The sequence below is a fragment of the Pieris brassicae genome, chromosome 9 (assembly GCF_905147105.1).
Source record: "Pieris brassicae chromosome 9, ilPieBrab1.1, whole genome shotgun sequence".
Taxonomy (NCBI): domain Eukaryota; kingdom Metazoa; phylum Arthropoda; class Insecta; order Lepidoptera; family Pieridae; genus Pieris; species Pieris brassicae.
In genome coordinates, this window is record NC_059673.1 from 8033930 (window position 1) to 8049505 (window position 15576).

A 15576-nucleotide genomic window follows, 5' to 3' on the forward strand; every position below is an offset into this window, starting at 1 on the left:
TGTCATTATCAATTAAATTTAGATTTAATGTAGAGTTTAACAATTTATCGGACAGACGGATTTTTTTATCATGTAAGTAATTATTTCTAGACAAGTCGGTATTCTATGGTTAGGGGGCGTTCAAGTGTTACGTATGGCAGTTTTGGAGATTTTTGAACCGCAATGTAACGAGCTGTAACGTTTTCTGTACCCCCCGCAACCAAGTGAATTTTTTACCTAAATACAATTATGTGGCATATTAAAAGCAAAACTACGTAACAACGCTTCGTAACGTTATACAAAGCATTTTGGCAACACTGACTTATAAAAAAAAATCAAGTCAGCTGTAGAAATGTCTCCTCGAGAGCTCTACAGTAATAATAGAAATCGCTAAGTTGGTTTGAGTTTTCGAAGTAAAGAATGTATTATTTTATTTTATATACAATTTTGAGTTAATTTGTTTTATTCTGATAAAATTTCTAATTAAATGTATAATTTAACTAGCGTGCGTATAATGTGCAATTGCGCAACTGCATTGTGGTTTTCCGTGCGCGTGAGTTTACTAAATGTCGTGTGTGATGCGTTTTAGATGCATATGTGTCAGTAGGGCGGGACGTCTCGTCGCCACTTAAGCTTGTTAAAATATATTCCCTTTAACCGTCTACAAAAAAACAAGGAAATCGATCGTTTTATTGTATGTTTTATGAAATTATTTGGTACTTGGGGATTAAAAGGCGGTTCTGTTTAAGTGGTACTTAAGTGAGGTTTATTTCTAATTGTACGAGAATATATTTGATAAATAATTAATTACATATTTAGGAAAATGAAATGTTTTTTTTGAATGAGATGTACATACATGTCCTAAACGCATTCTAGATATGATAGAAGTGACAATTTTAGAACTTTTAATCTCATAGAACCATGGTTTACTGGGGATCCTGGGTTTAATTTCAGCATAATGTTTGCCTTTGAACTCGTTGCTGCTGTTAAATGTTTAATTAATCTTTTCGTATAAAAATTCATTTCTAGAAAAAAATAATATAATAGAACAGGGCAAACAGGCAAGAAGCTCACCGTAGATACCGCCCACGGACACTCAATGCCAGATGGCTCGCTATTGTGTTGCCGGCCTTTTAACAATTGATACTTAAACTTATTTAGGTCATACTCAGATGCGTTTGAGCCATGTTCGATTCCCATTGAAACTACTGCCTATGTGTAGGAAAATCACCTTTTGTATGGCAATTAAGGTTTACAATAATTTACAAAAGAATTAAAAGATCTTCCGACTAGAGTCTTTAAAATCCGTCTTGGTATTACTTTTGGAAAAATTGTATTATTCAATAAATGATTATTTGCGTGAGACACTGTAGTTGATATAAATTTAATAACGAATGATATGAAATATACGATACAAATGATGAATTCACCAATTCATATGACAAAAAATGTAAAATGTAAAACTTCTTTAAAGACAAATTTGCGCGCCATTGTGTGTGGCAGAATACGCGAACCTACTATTGTACCAGCTTACACATTTTTGTACAGTATTCTTTCAATAAATTATTATTATTATTAAAGATTCCATTAAGCGGTAACTTTATTACAAACGATAAATTTAATAGTACTTGTTATTTAAAGGCGTATAACAACACCACATGCAATTCTCACATATTCTTATGCAAGTTTGGCTATCATATTACCCTGTAATCATTGTGGTTGACGTAGGTCAGTTTTGCAATGATTAGATTACGATAGTATTTGCAGATTATAGTGAAGAGTATAAATCAATTTTTTTATTGTAGTAACATTTGGTATTTTCCTGTCTAATTGTATTTACGTTGCTAAAATGCATATTTTTAAAAATCGAAACAATTGACTCGGACTCTCGGAGGTGACAAAATTTACCGGCATTTTATACGTGAAAATGTGTATGTGGTCTTTAAACAACAGCAGATACCAATAACGAGTTGAGACTGCTGTACTCTCTGACTGAGTAGACCCTCGAAAGAGTTACATAATGTAATAAATTCGTGTTTATATTCTTTACTTTTGTAACTCTGGCGTTAAAACATCTTCTCTGGCGTTGAATTTGTTCATGGGTATTACATTATATATTACATCCAGCACGTTTGACCTTTATTCTAATAAAAAAAATCATTTGAATTAATCTCCAATAATCATTACGTGAGATTTTACTTACTAATATTAAGACAAAATTATTTTAGTCCTTTATTTCTACATAAAGTTTGTATTGAAAATATGAAACAGGAAAACTAAAACTACGAGTTACGACATACTAGTTACTTAGAAGTAAACTACTTTGGCATACTTGTATAGAATTAATTATATTTGTTGTCAAACAGTTGAATGAACCACTATCAGTCAACCTGGCGTGTTTATCATTAAATATTGCACGAATCTAATTAATAACTGATTTTTGGACTGATTCATTTAATTTATTGTGTGTTTAAAATGCCTCATGGAATCCGTTTACTGCAAGGAAAGGTTTGCAGTGACAGTTTTGTTTATACTTTCGTGTCCAGCTAGAAACGTATTATTTTATGACATGTTGATAAATATATATAAATGTCGAAAATTTAGTTCAGATGCAGGTAGTAAGATAATTTTAAATGTCTAATAATTTAAATCAAAAATTCGAACCTGTAGTAAAATGGATTAAAATGATATATTTTTAGCACAGTTACATATTAAAAAATCCGACTCAAAAAAGTTACACCTACTTGTAGCTTTACCAGTTTTATTAGATCATGTAACAAGGTTATCTCGAGCCCTACTGCCTTTTATACGTTATCCTCTGTATTTGGGTTTTTAGGTTTCAATATACAGTTCGTTATCAACAGGACTTTACAATTGGCTAATTAGTTTACTATTTGCATTGTGAATTCGTATAATAATTATGTATGCATTCTTAAGTTTAATATTTGTTCTATTGTTTTGTGTACGAAGCACTTGTTCTGATAAAGTTTAGAATCTTTAGCTAACTAAAAGTTGGCTGCTGAAGCCGTTAATCTGTTCATAGCCATTTTTATTGTATACGTCTTTAATCTGTATTCATTTCTGTTACTTTAAATATTTTATAATTTTCTGTTCTGTTAACGTGCCTAACATCAGCAAATACCAGAAGAATAAGGGTAGCAAGCGAAATTGAGCATAATAAGTTCTATCAAGATAGCTTTGATGAAAATAATTGGAACTCAACTAAACAGTCTATTATTCTTCAACAATCGGTACTTTATGTTTCTTAAAGCACATTTCATAAGGGATTTGTAAAGCTTTTGACGTATCAAGTAATCGTGTCACGTGTACAGGATAAAGGAACAAAACTGGACTCAACGCGTCCCATGTTGTGCATCTGTTGCCTCAATGGATCTTGTGTAAACTGGTTTTAGAAAATTTTAAACTGATTGACAAATGTTTTCTTGTGGATGATTAGTTGATTTGGTGATTTGTAAGTTAGATTAAAACATTAAATTTAATTTTAAATAAGATAGTTGATATTTTGCTCCAAAAGGTTAGGGCTCAGATTGAATTAACTAGAAATATAACTTGAGCGGCAGTCAGTAGGCACATACTAATCAGAACGAACTTCTTGTCTTCATTTCTGAAAGTAGTGCCTGTCTTGAAAATTCCTAATACGTCGACTTGCTGCCCCCACAGCACTCTATCCTCAGCTTGTCTCAGTGTATTAGGGATGTTGAGACCCATAATTGTCTTAATTTCGTCAAACCAGGCTACCCGTTGTAGACGATCTTGTCGAGACTATTCGGTTCGAGAACGAACAAACATTGTTACTTAAAATAAAAGTTAATACCATTGTTGTCTTATGTAACTGTTTATGAATTTGATGTAAAAGCAATTTTTAAAAATCTTATCATCATAATCACCGCAAGACCAAAAGCGATTTGTTTCATCATGAAAGCTTATTGTCTTTAAAAATCGTTGCCATGTATTTGCACTCTGCTGATTATTTAACTGTAATCAAATTTTAAGTAGTTGAATCTGTGCAAAATAACTTAATTTTTTTGACAATTGTTATGCAGTAGGTTGAAGCTAATTACACGTAAACCGGTAATAACAGTTATAAAAGTGGTACACGCAATATTAAATCATTATCAGAAGAAAAACAAAAGGCATTTCGCGAATTTATTTTGTAGATCAGAAAGAAAGTACATAGTTAAGCAATCTGTATACCTTAAGTAATAACACCATAGTGTATAATGATAATATTAAAATTTATATTCTGTCCTAAGTGGAACATGCAAGCAAAATGCATTGGGTGATTTTGGCAGGCGACGTGGTCGATTTCTCCGAATGATTACATTTGCTGCATAAGTACCTGATTGTTTTTCGGTCAATCACCCTTGGTTATATAATAAGAGCTATATAAAAATCTCTTTATATATTTTAATTATTGTGACTCAGATACAAGAGATATTGTTGTAGCTATTCTACTCGCCGTCTTTCAGCGTCTAGTGATATCTATAAGACCCATTTACTTTAACGAACTTTAATTAGACTGAAGTCTTTCTTAGCTTCATCGCTTGGCCAGTTTGTACTTATATCAATTTTCATAATGCATGTCCCAGCTCATCATTAATATCTTTAATATTGTATGCATCGTTGGCTCCCGTAGGACTTTCATTAATGAAATTCATGCTAGCATGCAAGCCACCTTGTGTGTTTATTATGACCGCAGACGGATTTAATATTTTTATTCTTTTTTACAGCAATAACGATTGGGATCAGAGTAATTGGACCGGCACTTGGATTTCTGCTCGGAGCTTTGTGTACGAGAGTATACGTAGATCCACTGCAAGACCCTGGATACGAATATAGTGATCCGAGATGGGTTGGAGCTTGGTGGCTTGGTAAGTCAATCCTTATAAAAATTAAGTTATCTCTTACAGTAATTTACCGATGCGTTTTTAGCTGCATTATTTATTTATTAACACTTCGTTATACTACAGAAAATAAAAAATTGAACATATTTAAATCAAAAAGAGGGCAACTGGCGGCCTTATCGCTTCCGAGCGATCTCTTCCTGGCAACCACTGTGAGTAAAGAAAAAAAAAATGTATTAAATTACATAATAGTGCAATAATACATGTTATACACAGTTATTAAGACAAAAACTAAACAGGAAAAAAAAACAAACTAAATTAAAAAGATGATACATTAAAAATCATGATGCATTAATCAGTGTCCTTGTGGATTTGATGTTTACGTTATCCGTCTTTTAAATTATCACATATTTAAATTCTTGGATTCATATATTTTCAATGTAACGTGAAATTGCGAAGTGTAGCATAGAACTATTTATTGTTATTGGCTAAGCTTCGGTCTTTACGAACTGTACCGGTATAATGTACCCATTGAAACATCCTCTACGGTATGGGAGCTGGAATGCCTTCGCAGCCATACACATTACACACATCGCGGAACTGTCAGCTACCGTTACTTAACCATTGACTCAGATTTGTGCGCAAAATCCACGAAGAAAGCACGAACGTGACTGAAGTACTAAAGGAATGCGTACAAAGTGATATTCCAGTCTTTGTAACAATGGCATCTTTAATACCTACAGAACAGAGTTGGCAATTCACTGTTTTTTTGCTCGTACCCAAGTAGAAATTAAGCGTGCCTTGACTTGCAATAGATTAAATTCGCAAATCACGAAATGGTTTCCGCGTATTTCCTTATTGTTTTAAGTTATAACTTCATCGATGAAGACTGAATATGAATAAGGGTTTTATGGATACATTTGTAACCGCCATGATGTTTTATTAAACAGTGTAACAATGTATTCATTGTATATATTTTAACGATATTTATCTTAACCCTTATTGTCATTAAGAGCAGTGTTAGATTAGCAGCTTCAGCGTGCGATCCACCCCTGAGGTCGTGGGTTCAATCCCCGCCTGTGCACCAATGAACTTTCTTTCTATGTGCGCATTTAAAATTCGGTCGAACGGTGAAGGAATACTTTGTCAGGACCTGCCTCGTTGCAGAGGAGGCTGATAGGTGATCAGTGACTTGCCTATTAAATTGACAAATTATCGTGGAACAGATACATAAATCTGAGGCTCAAACCTAAAAAGGTTGTGGCGCTACTGATTTGTTTTTTTTTATCCTCATTAAGATAATGCTCTTTTATTAGCATTTTACTACTATAAAGTTGCGATTGGCTCGATTGAAATCAGCCGGTACGCGTTGCGCTGCGATGCAATTTTCTCTTGGCTTTCGCTTTTCCTCTGTTGCATCGTCGACACGCTGGCGGTCACAACGCACGCTTTGTGTTATATAATTCGTTACATCATGTCGCGTCACTACGACTAAAATAAGCGTTCTATCAACACGGTCATGGCCAAGGCTGCGCGCCTCGTTGTCGACAATTATACCATCGGTTGTAATGAGGTTTTAGTGGGTTTTAGCGGCCACCTCGTTCACTTTTACTTCTAAACCGGTTAGTGACCTCGTCTATGTCAATAGGTTAAATCCCTATCTCCAATTCTAATTTTTAAAGCACGTTCAGTTTTAATTCGAGTAAAATAATACGTACCTAAATGTCTAGTAAACGCCCTTGACTGGCGCTGGCCGGATGACCTTGTAAACGCAAGTGTGGTCTGTTTTGATGTATCAGGATCCATTTTGGTTCAATGCCGGCATTTGTTTTGTAATTATGGTGTGCTTTAGCATTTTGACCACACAGGTATTGAGATTTTTTTTAACTTTATTTCAAAGTTAACTTGGCAATTGTATTAGTGAATAGTTGATAATTATCACGGTTGAAGTCCTATTATCTTATGCCTCATACAAGGTTCAATGATTTTGGTATTATAACGTACATTGATAATGGGCGTAATGTTATTTTGTAGAGCGCTAATAAATAATGTATGAATGCTGTTTTGTTCCTTAGAATTCTTTGCTTATCATGGTTTTTTTGTTGTTTACTATGTGTTGCGTTCATTAGACCGATACGACTAAGTTAATAGTCAGTAAATACGACCCTCCGTTTCGCTCGCATGGGTTTCGTGTATTTTGACAAATATTTTTACAATATCGTCACAATAACTGTCATTTCGGTCAATTTAAACTTGCTAGCCCTTGGACGATGAATACCCATTGGCGGCAGTATCATTTAACATCAGATAAGCCCGTTTGCCCCGTGTATTATAGAAAAAAACATAATAAATAATAGAACTAAATCTTCGTCATACATTTGTACTTTAAATATGTATAGATATAGTTTGCTAAGTATGTAAATTAGCTAAATAACTACAAATGTGGCCGAAGTGTGAGAAAACTTTTATTCTTGTTTACTTAAATGACATTTATGGTATTAGATATCGTGGGATATCCCTATCACGACTTTGGCACATGCTACAACCTTGAAAATTTTGACAGAGAAAAATAGTTAGCCATTTTATACTTTACTACTTTTTTATATATATTTTATTATTTATTATCTTTTACTAAAGTTATGTTTTGTCAATTCTAGGTATGGTGTTTATAGCAGGATTCGTGGTGATCCTCTCCTCTCTGATGTTCTGTTTCCCGAAGCAAATACGACAGAGTCCTTTACCACCGCCTCCCAAGAAGATTAAAGAGAAGAATGAGCCGTTGTTTAAAGGTATTTTACAAGTTTATTAATTAATTACAAGTTTGCTTTTATCATTTGGAAATAAAGCTGATGTATTCAACAATAATAATTTCATTATTAACGCTTTTAAAGTAAGAATGTAATTACTAATATAAAGTCTCATTCCTCAACGAATGTGCGTAAATTATTTCCAAGCGTACGGATAAATTAAGCCAAAAACTACGTCAAATAAACGTCAATTGATAGAAGATAATGACATTACAATACCTTATCTTAGATATTTAAATGCTATTTCATGTTTTTAATGTAATAAAAAAATCATGGCCACTTTATTTTTCTGCATGTTTCACAGATTAAGTGACGAAATTTAAATAAAATAATAAATATCATTTAATTCAGACCATTATAAGTCCATATATCGTAGAGTAGTGTAATACTTATAACTATGTTAGCAAAATTATTAAAACATTTAAACATTTAATTCATAAATCTCCGTTGATTCGAGGCACCAGGTACATAGGCATGTATATGAACCCAGTCTCTCAAAACAGCACATTCGGGTTTATTAGCTATAACTAAATTTAAACGTCAGATGACAAATGATAAATCTCAATTAGATTAAATCATAAAGTCGAGTCAGAAGAATCAGTGTTCTACGCCATAGATGAATTAATATTAAAATGTTTTGCAATATCTAATCAATCTAATCTAAATACGTTTTTTTTCTGTATAGATGCGTTTTAGGACATGCTTATGAATGTCAAAAACGTTTAAAAATTCGAAAGACTACGCCATCTGATATGATGACAATAATGATTTGACAAATGTAGTGTATTTAGACAATTGACGAATTCACAGATTTCTTTGCGACGATCAAGCGTCAGTTGACAAATGACATCCTGATGTGGAGGACAGCCAGTTCGGTTCTCCATCTGATGCCCATAAGTGGAGTCTACTCATTCCTGCCCAAATATCTGGAGAAGCAGTTCAGACTGCCCACGCACGATGCCAACCTTGTTTCGGGTGAGGTACTAGCTTTTGTGAGTTCGGATATTTCGGATGAACGTTGAATTTCGATTGTCATTCGTCGGACGGAATGACGTATCATGTCGTGTCTCAACGCGTATTGATCATTTGACTCAAATGATTTGAATTTGGATAGAATTACTCCCATTAAAATTAGAAAAAATTTCTAATTTTCATGGTTTGTTTACTTAAGCGTACGACCAACCAGGCTCTAGTAGATAAACCACTCCTTATGTGGAAATTGTATTCGTTTTTAATTGTATACAACAAACTCCCAAGCGAAATTAGAGAACTGTAATAGATGAGAAAATTGATCACTGAATAAATTCAAAGCTCTCGTTAAACGTAAATTATTCAATAAAGCTTTATATAAATTTGACGAATACTTAAATGATCCTTATCCTTGGGATTGGTTTTCTCCATTTCAAACAATTTGTATGACTCAAAACTTGGCGTTTAAAAAATTGGCGGAGAGTTTCTTGCCAGTCCTTCTTGCCCGCTCTATGCCCTTGACTTGCGAACTGGTAGTCAATGTAAATTTAGAATCAATTTAACATAAAAAGTATAGTTAATTCTTATGAGTGCATTTTTAGGGTCTTCTACTTTTTAACGGAATTTGTTATTAGACACTTGATTTCATGTGGAAATTGAATTTGAACTATAATAATAATAATATTCAATAAATGACATAGAAGCTCATTTTTCCAGGTCTTGGCGGTATTCTGGTGATGGGTTTAGGTATTATCACCTCCGGAGTGGTTATACTAAAGCTGGTCCCGAGTGCGAGACAAGTTGCCGCCTGGACAGCTGCAACTGCTGCCATCTATAGCGCTGGTAAAGATTTTAGCTTATATTTTTTCGCTCATATATTTTGTTAAATAGAAAATATAAGATATATGTATTAATGCGATGACATTATACATGTATATCCCTTTATTAAATAGCAAAGAATGCTTCTTTATAGTTCGAAATTTGAATATAAGAATTGTTTTGATTTATAAAACTTGTTTATTGTTTCAGGTATGATACTGCTTATGTTTGTGAGTTGTCCCGAAGAATCCTTCAGAGTGTTGAGTACGACAGACAACAACCTCACTTGTAGTGTTGGCTGTCAATGCGAGAATTCCTCATATAGTCCTGTTTGTGGGCAGGTTTGTACTCAATATTTACGTTTGGATAGAAAACTTTGAAAATCGAATCCTTGCGTAATTTTTCCTTCCTTTTTTCAAAAGTGCATTCTATATTCAAAATATTAATATATTAAATACGTTTTGACAATCGCTTTGTAGGTCTCATCACAGTCTATTCGTGTTTGAAAGTTTTGATCCTTCCGGGATCCAAAATATGAAGCAATGTTTCCGGTGTAAAAACGCTAGGCCAATTATAGTTCAAGTGTATTTCTATATAATCTGTATGTAAAAATGTGTGTTTAAAACCCGGGGTTCTAGGACTCGCTTTGATGTACGTAAGACAATTTCGAAATATTTATGACAAACAGTGAAAACGTTACTTTCTATACATTTTTCAGGATTCATACACATACATGTCTCCGTGTCAAGCTGGTTGTCACAGTAGCAAACGACTAGACAACAGCACTTGGTACTACAGTGACTGCGAATGTGTTAATAACAACACTATCGGGGATAGGGCTTACAAAATGTAAGTTACATTTCGTAATATTTGAATTTCGAACGTGAATAAGTTCACAGACTATGAAAATTATTATTACGTTACGGAGGTCAAATCCATGTGTGTTTCCAAAAAGTTTATATTTTGGATGACCAATCTTATTAGTCTATGGTAAATTAACATTATTACACTCGTTACCAGACTATAAAATTTAAAAATAAAATATCACACATTTACTTACCTTCACTTTGCATTTATGTATTGCCAGATTTCATATTTTTTAAAATTGTGATTGACTGAACGACGCTTCAAAGAATATCAAAAATTAAACTCCATGTTCTAATTCGTAACTCAAGTCATCTCGTCGTGAGCGCTGTCAAATTTCATACAAAAATGATTTGACAGCCTTTGCACACCTACAAACTTCTACTTAGACTTTTTAATACATTGACCATTTAATATTCCAAATATCAGATTAAATAAATACAAAAATACTGCACTTATTTAAAAAAAATAAGATTTGGAAAGCCATTGCGTCCCAATAATGACGGAACGTTTCAGTTTGGAACGATACGAGGCTGTAAACGTGACGTATGACGACATATCGAACGGCGGGTTTGCCGTGAGCGGCGAATGTGGCGGTCCCTGCAACCAGATCTACTTATTCATAGCGATATTTGCGGCCATTATGTTCGTACACGCCAGTGGTGAAGTCGGGGCTGTGTTGTTAATTATACGTTGTACGGATAAACATGGTGAGTTATCATTAATAATAAATCAATGTAATTAATATTTTCAGGTGGAAGGCGAATTTCACTAAATTAATCTCTAACTAAATTAGCTTTTAAATTGAAAGAAAACACTTTTTTACCGGATTAAAGCTAAACTTAACTATTTTACATAATTCTATCAGTCACCGTGACCACGTCGGAAAACTTAATTTTAAAATGATGTAAAATAATTACAAGTTTATAATAATACATAGGTTCAATCCGGTTAAAAAGTGTTTTCTTTTAATCCTATCTAGTTCTACTTTGTTTTAGAGTACAAAACAGACACATAATTATCTGCCCACACAATAAAACTACTGTGATTATATCTCTAACATGGTTACTTATTTATTGAAGTTTACCACATGCCACAGTGTTGGCTTCAGCGTGCGACTCTCATCGCTGAGGTCGTAGGTTCGATCCCCGGATGTGCACAATGTTAAATGTTCGAACGGTGAAGGAAAACATCGAGAGGAAACCGGCTTGCCTTAGACCCAAAAAGTCGACGGTGTGTGTCAGGCACAGAAGGCTGATCACCTACTTGCCTATTCAATTCACAAACGATCATGAAACAGATACAGAAATTTAGCCCAGACCTAAAAAGGTTGTAGCGCCATTGATTATTATTATTATTACCTCATCATTAATACTATATCTATGTTACAAGCTCTTTTATCTAAAATTTATGACAATTTTGGTAATCATGTTTCAAAAAATAAATAAAAAATACTAGAGATGTTTGGTAAGCCGAAAAAAATACCAGCAAAACGGCGGATTAGGTATCACATAGACACTTAACAATGCTTTCTTTAAAAGTGATCCATTATTCCTAATGTGTTATATTCGAAATCTGGGAACAATTTGTTCGAATCCCGTCTCGTTTTGAGTTTAAGTCCGTTTCAGATAAGGCCATGGCGATGGGGGTGATACAGTTCGCCATTGGAGTGTTTGGGAATGTCCCTTGCCCCATTGTGTTCGGGGCGGCAGTTGACGCGGCCTGTCGGTTGCGAGACGTCGCCTGCGGCGTACTTGGCGGCTGCGTATCGTATGACAGTGACAGCTTGCGGCATTTCTTCCTGGGTGAGTGCGATAGATAGGCCCCGGTCCTCTGTGTTAGCGTTGGAAATTATCTAAAGGAACTATATTAAAATTGGATACGAATTTACCGTGACTGATATCTTTTAACTTAAGAAATTGCAGAATGAATGAAAAATTGTGTATAGATACGGTCTGGACTTTATTATTTGTTCTTTAAACAACCCAAATTGCACTTTTGCTAATAATAAATAGTGGGGGAGGGCTCACTGACGACTTTCGATGGAATTTACAGAAATTGATCACTACCAGTTCATCTTATTTCCATGCCGAAGGTTGCGGGTAGAGCAGTAAAAGACCCATAGAAATATATTCAGATTCATAATTTCAAACCGATCTTTCATCGATTTAGGAAGATAAAAATGTTCGATTTGAGAAAACATCCAGGCTTGGTGTAATGGCATATAATGATTTTAATGATAACAATGTATGCAATATTAAATTGCTTTTTTCATCTCGATTTACATAAATTGTGTCATATTTAATATATACAGTCACGTGTACGACGCGATCGCGTGATGACGCTGCGTGATTTATATTTTCTTAGGAATGTTGTGGGAGTGACTTGATCAGTGGAAATTACCGATTGACATCACGTTATGTAAAAAATAACTATATTGAATTATTCAGAAATCTTCAAGCCTATTCGGAGAGCCTAAAGTTCTTTAAACACTTTATATGGTAGATAGGCAATAATAATGACTATTTCATAGAAATTTTGTGTGTGTACATTCGCATTGATGCTCAGCAATTCCTATTTTTTACACATAATAGAAATGTAGAAAAAGCCTTTGATTTAATTACTTGGTGGAATAACTTAGTCAAGATTCACTTTTAATGGCTGCTACTACTCGACCTCCAAAACTAAAGAACATTCGTCGGATATGAATATTATGTCTAGTCACGACCATTATATAGGTAGTAATATTGTCTTTGGTTTTCGCCGGTCATAAATACAAAATAAGAAATATAAACGCGAATTTTGTAAACGTTTATAAATATTTACTTAATAAAGTTGGTTTGCATTCCAGGTCTGTCATCCGGTCTAATGTTCCTAGCGTTTATAATGGATATGCTAGTATGGAGCCGGGCGGGACGCATCGACATGAATCCTGGAGAAAGACAAGATACACCTCAAGACGCGCCACTCGCGCCTAACCCTGACACACAACTCTGACGTACATCGACAATGTACGAGGACTCCGTGTGAATGTAAAAATACTAAATGCGTAAAGTTGGCACTGCTATATTTACGGTAACAGAAGGATGTTTTGGCAAATGAGTGGGTTATGGAATGAATTCTAGGACGTTACAAATAATGTTTTATATATTCATAAATAAACAAGTGCCGATACAAACATGGACATGTTTAATAACTGAAATATACGATAAAAACCTAAATATAATAGGTATATACTGCTATGATGCTTCAAGGCGACAAAACATATATTTACAATTTAACGAGAATCCGGATCGAAGGACCATAAAATTTCCACCACAAATAAAAGTCGTAAATAGCGATTTGACTGTATTATACTTATCCCGTTGAACCAGAGAATAAAAATTAAACTCGGAAAGGGACCTTTGAAAATCAGTTTTCTTTACAGAAGTCGAATTTTGACAAATATTTTTGAATTGTTAGATGACGTTTTCTATTTTTAGCGATATTTGTGCAATATTTTTGATGTTGTAGCGAAATTTATATTTAAAGGTTTGTTTGTTAAATGGTCACTGCCTGTTTTGACCTCATATAACGAATGTTTTGATCAACGAGTTGTCATTGAAGCTATGACGTCACTAAGCATAAAACTTTTTTTTAATAAGTTCGATAAATATATCGGCTATCTCTGCCTAAATAAAGCAAACGATAGAGAAATAATATCTTAAATACCTTTTAAATCGTTTGGGCGTATAAACTGACGCGGCATATTTTTTAAATTGAACAATTATTTTAATGTATTGGATTTAGTAGAAGAATTTTTACGTGTTTAGCAAATGACGTAATGTATTTTTAAACTAAAATCTACTTTATCCAGTGTTAGCTTTAGGTAATTGCATAATATTTTTTGTATGTGTTTTTATTCATTTTATTTCACGTTATTCATTTTATAATAGTTGTGTACATCACACACATGGGACTGAGTTTTTGCTGAATTACGCTGTCTGTTTGTTAATTAATTGTAGGAGTTAATATATGAAAACCTTTTTGAATACATTTTTAATTCTTAAAGCGAATAATTCTGGAAAATGTTAATGTAAACTGACTACTGTCAATGTCAAATTAATTCGTGTTGATTAGACAAAAGACTTACGTCAGTTTGAATGTACATGTTATTTTTAATTGCAACAACACCATTGAACAGGTAATTCTTGAAACTCAAAAGGCATGACATTAAGTTTGACAGTTGACAAATCTGTTAATTGACAACCAACTGGAAACTGAGTACTCTATTTTAACGCGTACGTGTCGTTTGAAAGAAAGATACAAAATATTTTAGTTTTTATTTTGGGTTATTGAATTAATTATATTTGAAGTGAAAGTTAAACACTGGGCTATTTCCAAAAAGACAGCGTAGTTCGCAACATTTTTTATATAATTGCGAATTAAATGGCTAGTGATTAGATTTTTATATTAGTGACTAAATGTAAATATTTATTTTAAATGAATTTTACTCTCAATAGATGTAACGGCGTTTATGTACAAGTATGTATGGCCATGTAATTTAGAATAATATATATATATATATATATATATATATATATATATATATATATATTTTATTACGCACTTGATTTATTCAGTGAATTAATATAAAAGGCTGGGTCGAGTGTAAATTATTGTAGGATTATGTTTGTCTATGAATCTGCTAATTTTTAATCTGTGAATGAGTTTGGAAATTGTAGAAGTAAAACGTTACCGAAACTGACTGATTTTATATCCCTATCAATTGCAGAGTGATATAACAAAATGTTTTTTTGTACTTGTTGTTTTATGGGTGAACCAAAATACTAAACGTAATTGCTATCAGTCATAAATTTTATAGACAAGAGAGCAAAGACCTTAGCACGAAGTTTACGATAGATTCGTCAAGTAATCGTATACGCTATTACGATAATTTTCGATAAATATGTCAAACGTATACGTACGAATATATAATAACTATAGATACTTTATTCGATGGATGTTCGTGCCTCCGTTTAGTTCCAAATACGACGACGGAGCGCTTCTCAAGTTTTCAATATAAAAATCTACTGTAACGATGTTCGATATTGCGTATAGTTCCTGCTAAGGCTTTCACAATCACGTCGTGAGACTAATAGCTTAACAAAATAAAGTCAAAATATTGTTATTAATAAAGCGCTATAACATTTTTCATATAAATATTTGCGCTTGATACTGTCTACGAACTTTACTTGCAAAGAAGTATAAGGCTTCAAAAAAGGTTTTGTATC

At 33.4% G+C, this 15576-nt stretch overlaps 1 protein-coding gene across 7 annotated transcripts in view; it reads left to right on the forward strand.

Annotated features, from left to right (window-relative positions):
• LOC123713982 (solute carrier organic anion transporter family member 74D) overlaps positions 1–14876 on the forward strand; it is a 44965-nt gene extending 30089 nt beyond the window's left edge. For all 7 annotated transcript variants that reach the window (XM_045667928.1, XM_045667927.1, XM_045667926.1 and 4 more), the window contains exons 3-11: positions 4731–4871; positions 7502–7633; positions 8462–8626; positions 9338–9463; positions 9650–9780; positions 10158–10288; positions 10820–11013; positions 11932–12108; positions 13155–14876. In XM_045667928.1, the coding sequence (XP_045523884.1) occupies positions 4731–4871; positions 7502–7633; positions 8462–8626; positions 9338–9463; positions 9650–9780; positions 10158–10288; positions 10820–11013; positions 11932–12108; positions 13155–13300 (1343 nt within the window). In that variant the 3' untranslated portion in view covers positions 13301–14876. The remainder of the gene's footprint in view (positions 1–4730; positions 4872–7501; positions 7634–8461; positions 8627–9337; positions 9464–9649; positions 9781–10157; positions 10289–10819; positions 11014–11931; positions 12109–13154) is intronic.
• Positions 14877–15576: the final 700 nt, after the last annotated feature.